Source organism: Idiotropiscis lumnitzeri, chromosome 19 (genome assembly GCF_059441095.1).
Source record: "Idiotropiscis lumnitzeri isolate Australia: NSW breed Sydney's pygmy pipehorse chromosome 19, RoL_Ilum_1.0, whole genome shotgun sequence".
NCBI classification, from domain to species: domain Eukaryota; kingdom Metazoa; phylum Chordata; class Actinopteri; order Syngnathiformes; family Syngnathidae; genus Idiotropiscis; species Idiotropiscis lumnitzeri.
The window spans coordinates 11,650,500-11,670,692 of record NC_142409.1 but is presented as its reverse complement, the minus strand read 5'-3'; the positions used below and the strand labels follow the sequence as shown (position 1 = coordinate 11,670,692).

General features: G+C 44.5%; 2 protein-coding genes across 3 annotated transcripts in view; one reads left to right on the top strand and one right to left on the bottom strand.

Moving 5' to 3' along the window:
• Positions 1-601: 601 nt before the first annotated feature.
• vps41 (VPS41 subunit of HOPS complex) lies at positions 602-11,829 on the bottom strand. Of its 2 annotated transcripts, XM_088282345.1 has the most exons (27): positions 11,580-11,827; positions 11,199-11,237; positions 9,339-9,446; positions 8,169-8,246; positions 7,779-7,853; positions 7,199-7,261; positions 6,817-6,882; positions 5,536-5,655; positions 5,309-5,455; positions 5,177-5,243; positions 4,948-5,045; positions 4,757-4,886; positions 4,006-4,240; positions 3,741-3,822; positions 3,584-3,676; positions 3,369-3,496; positions 3,150-3,294; positions 3,038-3,079; positions 2,910-2,960; positions 2,651-2,788; positions 2,321-2,375; positions 2,109-2,249; positions 1,881-2,017; positions 1,670-1,769; positions 1,161-1,205; positions 825-904; positions 602-748 (listed from the first exon to the last, which is right to left on the bottom strand). In XM_088282345.1, the coding sequence occupies exons 1-27, from the start codon at positions 11,598-11,600 to the stop codon at positions 668-670; spliced, it is 2,565 nt and encodes an 854-aa protein (XP_088138471.1). In that variant the 5' UTR covers positions 11,601-11,827; the 3' UTR covers positions 602-667. The 2 variants fall into 2 exon arrangements, with proteins under 2 accessions (XP_088138471.1, XP_088138472.1); XM_088282346.1 differs by lacking the exon at positions 11,199-11,237 and having other exon boundaries at positions 11,580-11,829.
• Positions 11,830-17,915: 6,086 nt separating this feature from the next.
• Positions 17,916-20,193, top strand: part of pou6f2 (POU class 6 homeobox 2) — a 41,794-nt gene continuing 39,516 nt past the window's right edge. The window contains exon 1 of the mRNA XM_088282347.1: positions 17,916-18,224. Within this exon, the coding sequence (XP_088138473.1) occupies positions 18,032-18,224 (193 nt within the window). The 5' untranslated portion in view covers positions 17,916-18,031. The remainder of the gene's footprint in view (positions 18,225-20,193) is intronic.

The following is a 20,193-nucleotide window of genomic DNA, read 5'->3' as shown; positions in this document are numbered from 1 at the left end:
GTCACGGTTTTCGCGTCCTATATATTTTTTTGAAATCATCTACGGAAAAAATATGCAGATGTTGCACAAATATTTCGCAAATAAAATAAAAGTAGATACAAGAATACACGAGTTAAAAAAAAAGGTACACACATTTCAGTGGGTGCTCAATCGTCCATTCAAATTGTGTGGTGTTACACTAATAAAGGTGAGATACACCCTAGACTGGTCGCCAGCTAATTGTAAGACATCCATCCATCCATTTTTGATAGCTGAGTTCTTGCTGACCTTCGATGAAAGAAATGGAATACACTCTTGACTGGTCACCAGCCAAGCACAGGACATCCATCTTAATTCTATCATGGTTGTGCTTATTTTAGTCCAGTGAAGTGCAGCCCATCCTAGTTGATTTTTGAGAGTGCACCCAGGACTGGTCAGCAGTCAATCAGAGGACATGTACAAACAACTATTCACAGCCAGACATTTTTGTCTTGAATGAACTTAATAACGTGCATGTTTTTGGAATGAGACGGAGTAAACCTGAGAAAATCGAGCCAAGCATCGGAAAAGTTGTGAGGCAGACATAACAATTTTCAACAACAAACAATAAGCCACATTTTTTTTTTAATTAGGTTTTATTGGGTGGCATCAGTAGCAAGTAAAATGATGTTTTGTTTTTTATTTTAAGTTATTTCTTCATTTCTAGGATGGTGCTTCCCGGCCCACGCCTCTTTGCGCTGCAGATGTTGCAAAACTGCACCCCAGGAGTCTAACCAAAGAAAAAAAAAAAAAGAATATTAGGAAAAAAATTCATGCTGGATGATTGTAATTGTAATTTTTCTAACCGTTCCCATGGAGGGTAAACATTCCTTGTGAAACATGTGTCTGCAGTGGAACACCACCACGCTGAAAGCTTTGGCCATGTCTGAAACACAGTGGATTATAAAACATTGAAATTGTGCTTGAACAACTCTTTTTTTTGTGCTTAACCAGAAGCATTTTAAATCCAAACATATGTGTGCCCACATCTCTCCAAGATGTCCTAACGAAAATTTCATTTTGGTTTCTGTTAAATTTTACAGGTTTTAGATCACATTAATGAGGGCGAACAGGGGTGTGTTGACTTTTTCTATCCACAGCACTATAAGCTAGAAAAACATTCAAAGTAAAAAGTGACATACCTGAGGGTAAAATCGTTACAAGGCATGATTCACAAATGTTCTCCTCTGCAACGAAAATTCCACAATAGTATAAACATGAGTTTCAATATGAAAATACTCGGACCCGACCGATTTTTCTAGGCCGATTCTGATAAAAACATTTCAGACAACTGTTTCATTGTCGAATAATTAAAAAAAAATCTATATAAAGACAAAGGTAACGGTTTTTGGTTCTGAAACAACATTGCATTTGAAATATTATGATGTACAGAAATTCCTCAGGAATGATGCCTATTGGATTGAATGAAGTCAGAGCTCCCGCTCAAGGACGTCATTCCGTAAAACTGACACGCATCGAGTCTTTCATGAGAAAGTAGGAACATGGCAGGGGATAATCTGCAAAACTCTGGCGAACTATGATTTTGTTTTTTATTTATATATTTTTTTTGTTGAAAAAAAAATTCAAATCGGACGATAAACCATAAATCGGTCGGGTCGTAGAAAACAGCAGCCCAAAAACGTGCACCGACCGTCCACCACGATGCCTCTGCTCTGCGTGCGATGCATTTTCTGAAGCAGCGACAGCGAGTCGGCCACCAGAATCTTCTTACATCCTTCGCGTAGCATAATCTGTTGACGAGGAGGAAACGTGGCAAGCTGCAATGATTTCTTGCAACATCAAATATTGAAAACAAAATTGCCATTATCACTTATTTGTAAACATTTTTTGTGAGCAGAAACCTGCAAGTTGTAATCGTGGAGAATCTTGACGAGGGAATCCCTCAGGTCGGGGATCTCCATGCCCTCCTTGATGCGATGGATCAGCAGAATGGGGTCCACGTGCGTGCCGATGTTGTTCAGCAGGCCCGTGATGAACGCTGGAGACGCAAAAGAAAAACAAAACTCAGCAAAGTGAGCGGGATTTGCCAGGCTGGCCGCGTCAGAGCGGACGACGGTCGGGCGTCTCACGTGGCTTGTCGATGGAGTAGGTGATGAGATCCTCCCACAGCTCGGCGTCGTCCTGCTCCTTGGCAAACTCGATGGCCTTGTCCACATCCTCCAGCTCCTTCATGATCATCTGCAGCGCCCGTCTGCAGTTCCCCATCCGGCCTGCGGATGCACTCGCGTTAAATCGATTTCGGCAGGGACGTGCTCAAGAGAATTTCAAGATTTAGACTTACTGAGCAGAAAGACCGTCTCCTCCACAAAGTGTCTCTGCTGGCAAACTTCCAGAGCCTGCAAGAAGAACCCGCTCGATCAGTGGTAGACACTCAAAATTAGTTTTCAATTTAAAATGAATTTTTATGTTTAGAACCAATATTTTAGAAAAAATATTTTCATGAGATAAAACAATTGAAATATCCTAAAAAAAAAAACACTATTCCAGGACTTTAGCCGTACAGCCCTTATAGGGTAGATGTTGAGATGTTTTCCAGCTGTGCGTCCTTTGCCGCCTGAATTGCGAAAACGGTTTACGCTAATAGACGTCAAGGTGCCAAGAGGACGAATACCTTCTCCAGTGGACAGTGTGTGCTGTCCCTCAGGAAAGGCAGCAAATTGGGCCGGTCGAACTCGGCATACAAGCAGATCTGCTTCTCGTGGTACTTCTGGCCTTTGTGGTGGTCGCGCTTGAAAAGTTTGTGGAGGTACTGCCCAGTCACAAGCGGCGGATGCGCACAGTGGCATCGGGAGGAAAGTTAAAGTACTTTCAGAGACACTTCAAAAACAACAAAAGGAGGAAGAAGAGGAGGAGGAGGGTGGTCAACTCACCACATGAAGAAGTTCAGGCCTGTCTGCCAATTCCTCGACCACTCTGTCAATCTAAAAAAAGAGAAAAAAGAATTTGTGAGCATCATCATCATCATCCTTACAAACGAAGAGCGTGACGTCGCACTCACTGATATTTTGTCTTCATTGTCCAGAAGCATGTCCACAGCTTTCTGGACACACATGCGCAAAAAAAAAACATGAGCCGACAGTCTCCATGGCGACAGGGGATGCAAGACAAACCTCTTTATCAAAATCCATGAGGAGCACGATCTTGTCCTCGATGGAGGAGAAGAGGTTGTGCTTGTGGATGAGCTGGTAAACGTCTTTGTGGCGCAGACGCAGGTAGATCTCCAGCGCTCGGTCGTAGCGCTGATCGTACGTGTAGCTATAGACAAAAAAAAAAAAAAAAAAAAGTTCACCGCTGGCACCAAAATTGATTCCCCGAATAGGGCGACTCACAGCTCGGCCAGCGTGGTGAGGAGGGTGGCGTTCATGGGGTTCCTGCTCAGATGGTCGGTGACGGCCTGCACAACGGCCATGTTGTTGTAAAGCTCGCCCGGCCACTCTCGGATCAGCGTGGCAAAACCCTGAGCGGGCGTGCGGGTGGACAAAAGGCACTTTTGAGGACTTGGGAGGCTTCAATGCTCAACACATGCACATGCAACTTCAAGTACCTCGTAGTCCGTTTTGAGGAATTCATGCAAGATCATTTCGTAAATGGCCGGCCGAAGACGCAGATCGCCTCTGGGCAAATACTGACTGATGGCCTACAATTCAAAATGCTGAGTTAAAAACTGACGTTTGACGTCGTTTCATGACTTTGTGACTTACCTTCAATTGTCCGATGGTCTTGAACCTGTACACCTCGTTTTCCCACAGTTCCATGTTTTTCCCAAGAATCTTTTGGCACTTCCTGCATGAGAAAACGTTGTACAGTATTATGCAAATATATATGAGACACATTCGGTCATGAGATGCAAAGAATAAAAGGTACAAAAATACCATAAATGCTAAGACAATGTCAATTTAAGTATAACGGTGTATAACGGTGCTCAGTAAGCGTCATGACGCTAAGCGAGCCAGCAGAAAGAGCAACCTGGCGGCACCGTCGTAGTCGCCCTTCTCCAGCAGGTGATTGATGTAGGCCATGCCGATCTTCTGCACGTCGTGCCGCTTGATGTTTTTGAAGCTGATCTCGGCGGCCATCAGCGCCTCCTCGTACTTCTTCTTGTCCAGCAGCCAGTCGATGTGGTCGTCCTGGTCGCGTTCTTTGGCCACCACCACGTCTTTGGGGCTGACGATGTAGAACAGCGACTCGCCCTCCGAATGCTCTGCTCGCCAAAACACATTTGTGGACCTTTGTTTTAGAGCTCGCCCGCCTGAAAAAAGCGCGGCGCTGCATCCAGACACGAGTCGAACTCTTTTCGAGGTCCTCTATAATATTGTTCTTGATGAAAATATGCATCACGATTTAATGCTGTAATCCAATTCATTGTGCTCCTCCTTCTGGTTTGCCCGCCTTGGCCACCAGGAGGCAGTATAATAAAGCAAAATACTTCTACTGGAAGTAACTCACTAAAATGCTCTACTCCGTCAGTTTTCACAGAGGATAAAGAATATATGCATAGTTCTAAAACTGATGATCATCAATGCATTTCAAGCAAAGCTATGTGGAGAAATGAACGCTCAAATCTTTCTGGGGGGGGGTTTAGGATATCATTCGATTAGCTCTTGGTGGCTTTGCACAAGTGTCATTCATTTACAGTCTGGACGCAGAGGCATGAACGTGTCAGAGTCTCTAATAATGGCAGAAAAAGTTGCTGGATTTGCTGTTATGGCAGTCTCACCGAGACGGTAGTCGCGGCACTCGTTCTCCTGGTAGTTGCGCACGGTCAGGGCGTCCGACGAGATCTCCTCACATGACTCGGGCAGAGGCTGGATGATGTCAAGACGAGGCCGTGCCAGGAATTCCACGTCCTGACCCCGAAAGAAACGTTGCATAAGTGTGGTCTGAAGTTGTTTTGGGGCTTTTGCTTACCATGTGCTCTGGGTTCTCCTTCACAAAGAACAAGGAGACCAGCTGATCAGCCAGCGGCGCCAGCCCGCTGATGAAGAACTCTGTTTCAAAGGCGGAAACTGCACAAAACAAAGACAGGATTTGTTTTGTCAACGTCTCACTTGTCTGCATCGTTAATTTCCTAAAAAGATGTGTTGCACTTTTCAAGAAATAAAACCTCATATAATTAAATGGTCGAAGGTTTCCATACCTATTTCCACATAACGACTGGGCAGATCCCTCATTTCTGTGGGATGTCGCTCCTTCACGACACAAATCTACAAAAGGAAAAGATAAAATGACTCCAAAAGTTGCTTGATGGAGTCAATTTAAAACGGCAAACCTTGATGGAGGTGCCCCAGCCCACGATGAGGGTGGTGTTGTCCTTCCAACACAGACTGCACGGGTACATGTCGGGCCTCAAGCTGACATTGTCGCGCAGCACGTTGGTGATACGCTGCTTGGTGCTGATGTCGTAGATTTTCACACCCTAACACCCAACAAACGGCGTTAAGTCACAATCGTGCGGGATTATAAAGGATGCGCTACAAAAAAGAAAAGGCTGCGAACCACGTTGTTGGCCCAAGCGATGAGGTTGGTTCTCCACTGGACGTTGGTGATGGTGCCCTCGCCTTCGTGCAGGAGGGACATCTTCCAGCGGTTCATCCAGTTGCGTTCGTACAAGAGAAGCTTCGAGGAAAGGCCACAAGAAACATGTCAGTGGAGAATGTGTAGTGGTCACATGCAACCAATAGAGGGCAGTGCATGCACAGGAGATTGGTGAGGGAGAGCTGCTTACTGGAAGGCGTTTCATAAAGCGCACCTTGAACAAAGCAATTTTTTTTTTAACACGGCAGCACGGACAGAGTCACCTCTTTCTGTATTATCATTATTTCTCATTTGTGAGATTGTCTGCTCTGTCCCAGCTAACGTAATGAGTCATTGAATCCACACACACGGTCTCGACACAAAAAGCGGCACAACCTCAGCGAGAAGGCCGAGAGCCGGCCACTAATAAACGCTCGGGCCCACCAAGAGTCGGCGCGACAAAAGAACGACGGCATCAAACATTGAATTTCTCTTTGGAGCAGGACGCGTCTCCCGTTGCGGCACATTGATTTCCGAGGCAGGCACCTCACCGAGGCCTTCAGCGAGAGGAATCGGTGGCGATTCAAAGAAAATGGCAAAGCTTCGTGCGAACAATGACGGGAAAGAACTGTTGCGTGCTGTATAAATGTCAGTGCGCGTCATCTAAAAATAATCCATGGCAACCTAACATTAGATGCACCTGCTCCAAAGATCTTCAAACTACACTGAAGGATTATTTTGTTGAATGAACACTTAGCCGTACATCAAATGCCATTATTCAGTTGCAGCCCCATAAGAAATACTGCGCTTTTTTGTTCGGCGTATTGTATCAAACTATGAAAGGAGGGAAGGACATGCAAGGACATCACATTCCCCGTAGTGCTCCGTTAATTCTTCACTTGACTCAAGTGGCAAGCGCGCTCGTAACTCAAATTCGGGCTTGCAAACTCGCAAGCCGAGGCAGCACTGTGTGTGGCATTTGTATAATGATCCACTCTCCTGCGCGGAAATGTCTGGCATTGCTGGACAGCACTTTGTGAAAATGGGCCGCTCTCCTGAGAGCACTCCAGAGAGACAGAAAAGGCCTTTTTTTTTTTTTCTTGTTTTTTTTTTTTTTCCCCACAACAGACAGACAAAGAAAAATTGTCTTCTTTCGGAATAGTCAGTATGTACCACAAATGATGGACTCGAGAATGGAACATTCAAAAACTAAATAAAAAGTCAAACTGTAAATTAGGGCTTGAAAATTCCATTCAAAGCTACCTTGTTGCCGCCGGTGACAAACTGCTTGGAGTTGGATCTGGAGAAGTGGGGGTGTAACGCCACCACCTGGCAGGACAAATGACACAGTTAGTATTGGGGGGAAGTGAAATGGGATTGATGTTTGGCAATATTCCGGTTAGGGAAATACGCCACATGAATAAAAAGCGTTGTCACATGTGACCAGAGGAAATTCAGAATGGAGTTGCTCTCCACTTTTTTAGGTCTTAGCACACAAGAGTTCCAAGTGGGAATTTTTGTATCATTCATCCAGACACAAATCAGTGAAGGCATGAGAGGTGCATCAAAGGCCAGATCGCATTTGGACAAAAGTGAGTTTTGAAGGCAATGCAATTTCGCTCAGCACAGGGCATCTGTTACTTACTTTAATGGGACAATCAAAGTTCTCGTGGAAGCCTTCTCTTGTGTAGAGGCCAAACACTTGCACCTGCAACAAAAGGTGAATAACTCAACACCTCCGCTTTAATTGCCGCCTCTGCAACCAGCACGGACCTTCGGGGAAAAACGGCGGAAAGCCCGACTTTGATTTGTTCCACCAGGTCACCAATTAGTGCACACCTTGATTCCGGGGGAGGAAAAAAAAACCCTGCGGGTTTTAGAAGTTTGCTAATCTTGGACTGTGCGCCACCTCTTGTGTGCTGTAAGAAGACCGCTGAGTTGCCATTAGTGCATCACAGCCATCTAGGGGGAAAAAAATAACACCAGATCCCGATGGCATCTCAGCGGCAATTAAGGATTAAGCGAGATTTGTGGGGGATTAGAAGGGTCAAGTGTGAGCGCATCTTGACTGGTAAACTTCGGATGACGATAATTATCAGTAGAAGATCATTTCCCGAGATTAAACGGCAGGTTCACACGGGCGGCGTTAAACGTGCTCGATATTTCAGTTCGGCGGTATTAGCACAAAGTTTGGCGACGGAAGAAGGCGGCGAAAGCTGTCCAACCTTGCCATCCTCGGAGCAGATGCCCACGTGCTCGCCGCTCTCGTCCAGGCTGATCTGGTTGATCTTCACCGAGCTCTAAAGTGACACACACACACACAAAAAAAATAAAATAAAAATGGCCGTAACTCAAATGCCATCAAACGGTTCCAGCATCCCCCAAAAACAACAAATGCATGTCATAAAACATTTGTTATCAAGTTATTGTATTGTTATAGTTTTATAACCAAACTGAGTGTTGTAAAAAAAAACATTCTCAGCCACGGCTCAAAACAAAACAAAAAACAAAACCTCTACATACATCTAATTTTTAAAATAAGCCCCCACCACCCCCCCAAAAAATGTGAAAAAAAACTATGACATTACTATGTGTATTCTTACACTCCTACTCACAATTTCAAACTTCTGGGTGACATTTCCTTGGATGTCCAACAGAAAAACCTTCCCAAAATGTGTCCCCAGAGCAAGAAACTGTAAACACAAAAGGCAAGTAGGAATTCAACAAGAGAAATCGAACATTTTTGAATTACGAAAAAGAAATTCTGCTTGGGTGTAGGTGAAGGGGATTAAAAAAAAGAAAATGAGTACGGATGCGGATTGGGTGAGCTGGTGAGCTAAAGTGTGAAATTGCCATTGCTCTTTATTAAGTCAGGCAGTGTGAAATGGCATTTCTTCTTCTTAAATTAAAAGGCTTCAGCATAATAAATGCGCTCTACGTCTGACTTCTCTTCACCCGCTTGCTGCTAAACTAAGCTAAGCACACAGCTATTATTTCCAAGCATTTTTCTTTTTTTTTTGGTGCTTCATGTGGCCACTGGGGAAAAAGAAAAAGTATGAAGAAGAAGAAGAAAAAAAAAGTGTGGCTTTAAGTGTGTGTTCTTGCACCGCAGCCTAATCCCCCCCTGACCCCCTCCAACACACGCACACACACACACACACACCTCTCTGGCGGCATGTGGCCCGGCAGCATGCTTGAGTGCAGCCTATAATGAAATGCTTATATTTACAGGCACAGCTGAGCGTGTCACACAGAGCCCACTGCAATCTTCCCAAATAAAATAAGCAGCAAAAAAACCCAAAAAAACACACGTAAATAAATAAATAAAAAGGTTGGAGGCTCGCGAGGCGCAGCGACTTTTAAAAGGGATTTATCGGGACGGGGGATTGTTCAAACGGAAATCTCCATTCAGACGCTTAAAATATGAGGCCACATGCTCGCGTTCACGCTAGGAAGTGAGCGTTTTCGGGAAGGCCACGATTTTGGGGTGGGGGTGATGCTGTGGCGTCCTCTTGGAATGAAAACTACATTGCATTCATTTGAGACAAAAAGAGGTTAATTGAAAGCAGAAGCACGGCCCGGCGGACGGCGAGCGATGACAACCACCGCGCGACCCAGCGGGAATGAAAAGTGGAGCCGACAACGGCGTCTGGCGCGTCTTCTTGCGAGGAGCGGCCGTGCGCGCAGGTGAGAAAAGAATGTCCCCACGAGATGGACTGCGAGGCCCTTGCAAGATGAGGCTCAGCTCGGCGTGGCCCGAGCCCCGCCCCCCTTCCCCCGCCTACCTTGTCGTGGACGGTCATACAGCTGGCTGCGTCGCTCTGCAAGATTTCCGTCACGCCATTGGAGAGGCGTTCGTATTTCAGCTTGGGCTCCTCCTCGCTGTCCTCCTCCTGGATGACAAAGAAGATGTGCCAGATGATTGGTCAACATGGAGATGCCTTCAAAGCATATTCATTACCGGCAACGTCCTGAACATGACATTCAGGATCTGGCGCATTTTTGCCAACAGCGCAAGGTACAAAATATGCCTGCGAGGTGCAGTTATTATTTTTGTCCACTTGGCTTTGCAATCCTCACATTCTACAGTCCTGTAGTATCTGGACTTTGACTGAATGCGTGTTTTGCCTGTTGAAGCACATTGGAGTCAGCAAATGAGCACAGAAAATGCAAAAACCTGATTTGATTACGATTCACTTGCTGGTTTGGACTGTAAAATCCATCAGGAAATCGGCAAAAATGCTGATTATTGTTGTTTGCAAATGTCTCATTTGGATTCAGCACAAAGATAAACAGTCGGCTTCCATGGAAGACTACATACAAACGGGACGATATTTTCTGTTGAGAGGCTGCAATTCGGAGAATTTGGACAATTTTAAGTTGATTGGTAGAGGGATGTTATCCTCGGTTGGAAGTGTAAAACTGTGACTTCCAACAACAACAAAAAAAATGCGGCGATAGATGGCAAAAGTTTGAAAGTGGGTAGTTTCTCTGCAGAGGGCTACAGTTTGGCTTTTTCTCGTTTGATACGGCGGCGAAGCCCGTGACAAATGCCCTCGCATCAAAGCCCTCGCCACAGTAATACACAGGAAATAGCCTCGGTATGGCATTGTTGAGTGGGAAAGGATTGTTTTTGAAAATAACACTTTCTCCACGCTCTTGTCCCACCGTCAGCGCCACCCTAACCCCCACCTCCCAACTCAGCGGGACATGAGAGTGCACGCAGGCAGCGTTTGGAGTCGCTGCACCCCACAGACTGTGCAGCATCGCTCATAAAGCCGATTGTGAGTAATATTCAGCCCGTGACGCATCGGCCCGCAAGTGTTGCTTCGTGCCGGCGGAAGACTTTAAGTTTGTTTTATGAGAAGAGCAAATGCGTGGGGATGAAGCTTCCTTATGACAAAATGAAAATGCTCTGGTCGCATTTCACGCAAGATCATGGAAATGCGCCCTGGTGCCGCTCTCCTGCGCATTTTGCAAGGGAGAGAAGTCAGAAATGACAGCAGGTGATATTGACAAATGCTGCTAAACAATAGCACCTTTTAATTTGGTTCTAAAACTCTACTGTTGACCAAAACAGCAGCACCTTACGAGGCAAGTAATTAGCCTCTTGGATGAATCACAGTGTAGCGTCTTAAAGCAGATATTTAAAGATGGCGTTACGTTATGGTTAGGACTATAAGCGCTCAAAAAGACTCGGCTGTGTGGTCATGCTGCACGTCATGTGTGTTGCTAACCAAAACAGTAGCACCTACTGAGGTAAATGATTTTTTAAAAAATGAATGAGATTTTAAATGTTTACTTTAAAGGGGAAGTCAAGTCAAAAACATCTTTATAATAACATACAATGATATTTTTAATATGGCCGCACTAGTGTAATCTGATTGGTTGATTTGTACAATATGAATGAAGTATCAAAATGCAGCTGTTTTGAACCAGCTGAGAGGGCGGCCATTTTGCCACTTGCTGTCGACTGAAAATGACATCACAGTATCGGGCGGGCTTTCACACCTCACCTGTTTTCTGGTTCTTTATCATTAATGGAACAAGTTCGCTTAAGACGGCAGGCTAAACTAAGCCAAGTGGTGTTATGATCACTTTGCATTCTACATCGCGGGATCAGTAGTCGTATTTATTGATCTTACCTCTGATTCATCTGTAAATTCCTCACTTTGTTGTCTGCTCTGTTTTTGGAAACAAACATTAGATTAAATCAAACTTGATTCCTGTTAGACGAGTACAATCACGTTGACGATATTATTATTCCAACTTAATAAGTGAAAAATGTGCAATTTTGCCTGTAAATGGAAATGGGGGAAGAAATGGTTAGAAAATATTATTTGATTTATATATTTTATATTATTGATATTATCGTCAACATGATATTGATATTATAGACATGATGGCGTACGAGGAAAAAAGACATGACAAGAATGCCACAGCTACAGCTCTACATTTGAAGTTAGTCCAGTTTGTTTGGTCATAGCAACAACATTAGCAGGCTAACCTTAGCATGCTAACCTTACCTCTTCCACCAATGCCGCCATTGTTACGCCGCGTCTTATCCGACAATGAACACACTTCAGCCGGGCTTGAAACCTGCTAAGAAGTCCCGAACAGCACGGTTATGCCCCCGGCATGACAATAAATAAATAAATATTCACGACATAGCAAGATTGATGCTTGTTGACCCCAGACTGAAGCTCTGCAGCCTCTAACTAGAATCACATGACAGCAACACTGCCGCGGGGAATTGTGGGTAGTGGAGTTCTCTTGCTGGCAAGCGGGGCAGTCATGGTATTAGCAAGGCCGACATTTCGCCAGGTATGAACTCATCCGAGGCGACAATTTTCGTCGATTTTTGACGTGGTTGCCGTTACTTTTCACTGCAATATATTAAATTAGCCAGAAAAGAATCTTAAACGATGAAGAGGAGCAGAATAAATTGAACAGCATCTCAACAGGTGACAGGCCTTGTTGAAATAGACACGCCGAGTTGCTGTAGTAGATATTGTATGAAAAAGGAGTTGAAAACATCCAATGTGTAGACAATGTTTTGCTTACTAAAATGCTTTTATAATGTCGATATCAATGGTGTGGTGGGGAAGCAATTTTACAGGGGGTATTTTTAATTTTTGTTCTATAGTGGAGCCATTTTCTATCAGATGTTGTCTTTTGGGAGCTATTGTACCACACAGTCTTTTTTTTCTTCTTCTTCTTTTTTTTGTTAAGTCCTCCAATGGGTCATACCACACATACCCAAAGATGACATGGAAGGAAACAAAAACTGCATTCCCTCACAAGAAACTTAGCGTTCTCTGCGAGGGAACGTGAAACTCCAAAGGAATGAAATCTCAGATTCTGCTTTGGTGAATTAGATGCCCAATTTTGGAAAAAAAAAGATAATCTTTGCAAAGACGATTGATTTACTCAATAAAATCGATAAATTGCTCAGTCTTGTATTTTGGATTGATTGTTTTTCTTGTATTTATAGCTTAACCTGGGAAAGTATTTGATATTCGACCTCCCATTCATGCAGTTGGAAGAAGACCCAAATCCATTCCGCAGCCTTTCATCGACTCTCGGGGAGCTCCTCCTTGGCGCTGATGGCTGCTCGCCAACTTCCGACCAAACGGCAACGGTATGATTTGCCTTCTCTTTATTGAGATTGTCTCACGCTGCCATTTTCCCCTCTTCGTCCGTCCTCGGGAGAATCCTAATGCACTAATACCAAGAAGGGGATTTTACAATCTACTTAATAATGATTTATTGATTGAGGCTCGCACCCTCAGAAAGAATTACCGATCCCTTTTTGGGAAATCAGATTTTCACACCTTTTGGGCCGCATGGCGATGATCCCCGGGGATGGCGCCTCTCGCTTTTGAGTGGCAGCGAGTCCTCTGTAGTATCACTCCGCTGCAGTGCCCGCTGTACAGCATGCCACTCTCTGTAGACATTTACATTATTTATAGCTTGATAAATGCAGTGTCCAAGCTCCACTTCAGAGAGTATTTTTCATCGGGGAAAATAAAAGCAGAAAAACAACCCTTACCCCTCATAGGAGGAGTCATATTAGGGCACTGAAAGCTTTGATGCTCCAGAATGTCAGTGCAGTTGATTGATCTAGCGAAGTAGAAGAAATATTTAAAAAATAAATAATAAAACAGGCACAGATATACCTGGCCAATCAGAGGCTGCTCCCTGTTCCGGACCTGCCGGTGCCGATTGAGCTTCAAAGAGCTCCTTTTAATACACTGCTTCGATAACACGCCGTTTGCACGCGCCCTCCAATCATCCACCAGGGAGCGTTTTGCTGGAGAGAGAGAGAGAGGGGAGGAGGGCGAACTGTTGAGCCTTTTAATGAGTGTGATGGGAGGGAAAATATCAACTTCATTCTTCACCACATCAACTGCTGCTTCTGGAGAAGAGGAGAGTAAGCTTTAGTTGCCACTGGTGCTGCAACATAATACCTTAAAATGAAATCACAGAAATTTTTGATTTTGATCATTTTTTTCCCCCCCTGGGGTGGGTGAAAATATCGATTAATCAATGCATCGCGATACTTCCCCAAATTAAATCAATTAAGCAGATCATCTGATGTGATTCACCTCCTGGCCAGTGGGGCGCTCTGCATGTGATTCATGTATCCACGTTTGACTAAACGACAAAAAGGTGACCAAAGCAATTAGTTGTAACGTAAAGTCCGTGCCTTCAACTCAAATTTGACCTTTAGGCTCAATTTGAATTCTTTTAGAATTAAATAATACAGGAAATAGACAAAACTAATTCTTATTTAAGTTTGCATGCACTTTATATTTTCAGTGTTTATATTGAACTGCCATGTCTTCTACTTTGGTCCTCCACCTGCATAAAAAGTTATTGTACAGAAAAAAAAAAGTTTTTCTGCTCAAAAAATGTGAGGTGACAAAGACTTAGTGACTATGTTCACGCAGGCATACAAATAAATCTCTAAAACCCGTCAACAGTTAGTCTGCGGATGTACATCAAATTATTTAAATTAAATTGAATCACAACATAAATCATCAAAATATAATTGAATTGTGAGGTTTTCATAACAATTTCCATTTCATCTTGATATTTGACTCTGTTGTATTTCATTCTTAGACATAATCACAATACATCGCGATATGTTGCAAGATATCCAATGCTGTTTTGAAATGCGCCATACAAATAAAATTGTATTGTATCATAACAATATGATAAAATGCGATGACAATATCACTAAAGATAAAATATTAAAATGTTGTGATTGATATTTAAGGCTGATCGTTGCAGTATGTTTGAGACAATGATACGCCACAACACCATATTGATAGTTCGCCGCCCTCCCCCCCCCCCCCAACAATCAACACCCTCCCTCCCACTTATGTGTCCGGGTAGTTGATGGCGCCCCTTTTGTAATGCGCTTGTCACCACACCGGGCCCGCCGTTTGACGTGACACATGATCATCTATGAAAATGTTAATCAATAGAAAGAGTTGAAGCTGTCGCGCCTGCTCAATATCGGCGCGTCTGCTAACAACATCGCTCGTCATCTCACTTTGTGTCGCATTTGATTTTTGGAGTGCATGCACTTAAATCAAATGTGGGCCATCAAAGCACATGCTCCCTTTTGGCAGCCCCCCCCCCCTCCCGCCGCCAAGTCAGCCCTTCCCCTGCCCGCTCTCGCCTTGATAGGTCCACTGGAGGGCAAAATGAATACCTAATTGAATCTCGCAGTCATCAAAATAATCAATAGCTTTTTATTATTTATTCTTCACAGTCTGTTGGCTGCTTGAAGGCTGCGAGGGACGGCGGGGGAGGAGCCCACAAATTTCACAACGTCATTTTCACTGGGGCATGAGAGTTTGCAACACCTTTCAAATGAGAGCAGTGTTTCTTTTTTCTCGGTGGAATGTGTGTGTGGGTGTGTGTGTGTGTGTGTGTGTGTGTGTGTGTTTGTTGGAGCGCCCCAAAAAAAAAGAAAGAAGAGAAAGCATAAAAGAAAATGGGAATCTTTGCCCCGGCAGCTATGATGAAAAATAGAATAAACAAGCCGGTGACACTTTGGAGACGAGCAGCGTTCTCTCCGTCCATCTTTTTTTTTTCTCCTTTTTTTCCTTTCCCCTTTCCTCCTTATTTCATCATATCATGAGCGTGTGGCGCTACCTCCGTAATGTCGGCATTCCTCTTCCTGACAGACTCCAAACAAGTGCCAAGAATGAGATCAGGACTCTAATCTTCCTCGGGCTTGCGAGGCTGCGGGATGATGATGATGATGGTCGAGATGGGAGTTTGGGTTGGAGGGGGCGTGCTAGTGGAGGGCCACATATCTCAGCAGCTGCCTTAATTGAATGGATGAAATTAAGCGTTTATTCATTTACCCCTCTTGGAAAAATGCCATTAAGGATGAGAGGATAATCCGGCTGTGTAAATTGGTCATAGGCGCAATATATTACGGATGTGCAGATCAATTATTTTATTTTTTTTGCACCTGAGTCAGATTCCAAGTCACTTTGCTTTGAGGATCTGAGTACGGATTCGATTAATTCACGTTAATATCGCCATGTTTTGTAAATGATACCATTTATTAATTATTGCTGACCGGATTTCTTCTTGGTGTGGTGCGAGTGTCTCTCAGAATTCGATCACAGCGTTAATTGAATCAATGAACGAGGCGTTTATTAATTGATCGGTTTCGAGTACGCTAATGTCATTTAGGACAATGAGATAATCCCGCAACATAAATAGGTCATGAAAGGGATATTAACAAAATTACCGTGGGAAAGTCAGTCAAGACTGTTAAATATGAGCCTAGCAATTAGCTTCGTTTTGATGAGCAGGAATGTGTGAGAGCTCAGGAAGAAGTAAAAGCACTCCTCATCTTATGGAAAGAGATTTTCTGGTTAACGGCATCAGATACGGCCTGAGGTCCTACACTGGACGAGGGAGGGGCGACACCGGGCTGGTAATTGATCCTTGAAAAGGGCACGGGGGATGGGTAGATGATTGGCCAAGTGTATTTGAACATGACCTACTTGGGAAAAGTTATAAAAGCTCCATCGTAAACATGCCGTGATTATCATTAATGGCTGACCCCCAAAAATGACTTGAACAGGAAAATCGTTTTGGATTTCAGAGTGATGTGAGTGCACTGGCACACCAACCAATGGAATTGGTCCAAAAATACCAAATCTGGCAGTGATGCAACGCGGCAACTTATCAACACTCACAGGTATACATTTGCGCTATCCCCTCCTCCTCCACGTGAGCTGCAGCCGATCGAGTCACCTCAAGTAGTTGTGAAACTCTTCTTTGTTTGTGTCTGCATGACCGTGTTATGCGGATGGCCAAGTCACGTACAACAGAAGGCGCCGCAACCAAATCGCGGCACCGTTGTCACCAACATTAATAAAAAGCACTCTAAAATAGCGAGAGAGAAAAAACATTTAAAAAAAATTCTATAGAAATGGTAACCAAAAATCTTTCTTCTTTTTTCTTTCTGGTTTCTCTCTTGCTTTCATTGTGCGCGTGTACACACGCTGGTCACCTGCCCCTTGCTCAGACATATTTAGGTTGATCCCTAAATAAGGAAGCGTAGCACGGCCCCGCTGCTCCTCGTCTGCGTCTCGGAGCCCGAGGTGGGGTGAACACTGTCTGAGGAGTTCTCCGGTGGCCAGACACAAGGCGGAAGAGACAGATAGAGTGAGGGGTGAGGGTGGGCAGCGTGCGATGGTGCAGAGGGAGTCGGGGGGGGGGGGGGGAGGAGGCGGCGGCGACATCCCCGCCGCTCGTCGTTAGGAAGCCACCTCAGCGTGAAAGCCGCGCTGGGCGTCCACGTGCTGGCAGCTTGAGGTGGCGCTTTGCGCTCGTTGGCTCGCGAGCAGGTCGTCGCGGGTCGTCATGTTTGATGCCCCCCATCTCAAATTTTGACTGATTTCAACTTTGGGAACCTCGGCAAAGCTTCGTTTTGTAATTTTTGATTTGTGTGGAGCTCCGTTTAGGTAAGGTTGCACTTTGTCTTTTTTACTTTGCAAGATATTATTGCGTGAGATTTAGCGGATAAAATATCTGACGTCGTCATCATATCAAACCATGATGTGCAGTGTGAGCAAATTTGGGTATTCTCAAATAGCGTTCAGCGGCCATGTTGACTTTGCATCGCTATCGCTAATTGAGCTGGAAAAACGCGTCGCTATGATCGTCGAAAATCGTAGCCGATCGACATGGTATCGTCACAGCACCACATGGATTGTTGTTACTTTGAAATGTTCCCGTTTTCACTAAGATTGATGAACTCCTTTACGGCCATTGACGGCTAAAGACGACAAAGATCTTTTTTTTTTTTTTTAATTGGCTAGTCGTGAATGAGTTAATTCCGTTACATTTCCTGGTATGGTTTGTAACATCTTTCAGGAAATCATCGAAAATGTTGCTCATTGTTTTCTGACGTGGTTGTTAATTGTTTCAACTCCGGTGTCTACTTGTTTTCACTTTTTGGGGGACATTTTTTTATTGCCAGATGTTTATTAATTATTCAATTTTTATTTGAAAAATATGGCGCCCGTATTGCATTTGTTTTTATAGTTGTTCCTTTTGTCGGGTTTGTTTTCAATGTCTGGCGTGTACCTGCCTGTGAAGGTGGAGTTCTGGAAGGCTCCGAACAGCGCATTGTTGGCTAAAACCAAGCGTGTGTCAGCTCGTAACGCTACTTCGCAGCATCACTTTGGGATGAAAGGCAGCCGGAGAGGGAGGGAGCAGGAGGGGGAGAGAGAGAGTTGTGGGGGTTGGGGGGGGGGGGCATCGGGTCTGGGGTAGAAAGGGGGAATGTGGGTAGAGAGAGAGTGAGTGTGAGGTAGCCAAGGAGCGCGCCCGAGCACATTGTAACCACGGCTGCGTTTTTCTTTTTTTCCCTCCCTCCTCCTCTGCTCTTGGCCGCCTGGTCCGCATCCCACCTGGCATCCCTCCAGCTCCTCCGATGCTAACGGGGCAGCTGAGCAAGCCGCTGCTCTCGCTCATGCGCGGCGGCGGCGGCGACATGAGCGCGCTGGATCTCGGCGGACGTCCGGACGACAAAGCGGCCGGCAGCCCCGACAGCGAGCTCAACGACGAGACGGCCGTCGTGCCGGCTGACGGCCCCGAGCGGGAGGGCGCCCCCGCAAAACTGTACGGTGAGTGGGGCTCCGCGTCTGCGTCTGGCTCGCAAGTGAGGACCGGCATGTGCGACAAACTTTCAAGTGCTCGTTGAAACTGACTCCCATTTGGCTCTCGTCGTGCTTCAATACTTTTCAGCCGTCTTTTTAGGAAGCATAAAAGGACATTTGCGTTCCAAGGCTCGTTGTCGATGCTTCAGTGCGCAATATTCAAGTCAAATTTGCTTTACTTTGTCTTGCCTGGAAGCTGCAGTCATATTTCATATTTTTTAGATTTTTGGTTTCGCATTAGTTTCCCAAAGTGAAAAAAAAATGCTTACTTTGCGCCAGCTGATCGTTGCGTGTAATTTGAAGAGTTTTTTTTTTTCTTCCTCCGTTGACAAAGTGATCCATGACGTAATTATTAGTTTACTCAAATGCAAACCTCCCAAACGCATGTCAGCGACAGCAAGAAATGTTCGTTTGAATGTCATTTTTGCGTGAGGCCATTTTTGAACAGAATTCGACCAGCAATGACGCTAATTGTTGTCACCACCTTGTTCAATTGAGGCCTTGTTTTTTTTTTTGTGTGTGTGTGTGTCATAATACGTGTTTTTACAACAAGACGGATAAAAGTAAGTGTTGTTTGAGTATTATCATTATATTTCAATTGTTTGCTTTGTCTGATTTAACGTAGATGTGCGTGTCTGTGAGAGTGTGTATTACATTTTATTTTTGCAGTTTCTTGATATCAAATTGTCCCTAAGATTTTTTTTCAAACTATAATATTTTAGTGTCGTTTTCAAAATGCACCGCATGTCAGATCATTCAACTTTTGCAAGAGTTGCCGAAAGCGATTCAGCCGAAGCGTGTTGAAGCAAATTATCGCTGCCAAACTTGGTGTGTTTTTCTTGTTTCTTCGCAAGGTGGCAGGTTAACGCAAACGGTTGCAATGTCAATTCATTTAGCATCTTTTATTTTGAATGACTCATCATCTGAGAATTTTCGATGCATTGGACTTTTGTTTGCGTGCCGGCTTGCGTGTGACCGATGACGACACAATTTATCGTCAATGGAGATGTTTTTTCTGGAGGCGCTCGAGTGTGAATTTTGGGGGGTGGTCACCGTGCTTCCTCACTTCTTTTTTGCCCAGTGGCAGCACTCTTGGCTGTGGACCGTCTTGCCTTTCCTTCCTGACCTGTCAGCCGGAGAGACAGGCATGAATGAGCACACGTGCAGCACTCTTACAATATTTCGATTTCAACGTCAACGTCCATTACTTGCTTTTCTTTCCATTTTCCACAATTGAGTCAATGTTTGTTTTATGCATTCCCCCCCCCAAAAAAAAAATGTTAGTCAAAAATTAACTTGAGTAATATTAACGTAGCTGTTGTTGTTTCGACACAGCTGTCGTAAATTTTGCATACAAATAAGCGCTATACAGTTTTATGACTGACGGTCTGACACACACGGCACAAAAGCAAATGCTCACGAAGTTGCAACAAAGCTTCTCAAATATTTTCACGTATGCCCCCCCTAGGAAGGAGAAAATATTTGCTACAACTACAAATTCTATCAGTTGTTGTCAAATAGTTCTGCATAACACAGAACATTATTTCACGTGATGAACATTGTTTTTAGGCTCTCATCATTGTAAAATTCTTTAACATTTTGTCTAATGAGGGTTAGTTCATTGCATTTCATGTCTCCTGTTGTGTGTGTGCGTGCGCGCGTGTGTGTGCGCAGGCTCGGTGCCGAAAAGAAGCCCGTGACACCGTTGAGCTAATACACCCGACGCACATTGTGACGATGAAAGCGCCGCTGCCACCTACTGTGGTGTGCAAATGCACTTGATCCTAGGAGGGCTGCGACCTCCCAGGGGGGGGGGCCGCCACATTATTTGAGAAGGACTGAGTTGCAAGGAAATGTACCTTACACACTCACAAACATGGCCGACATGCCATCATAAAAAAAAAAAAATCCAAAATACAAATCATGTTGCTTTCAA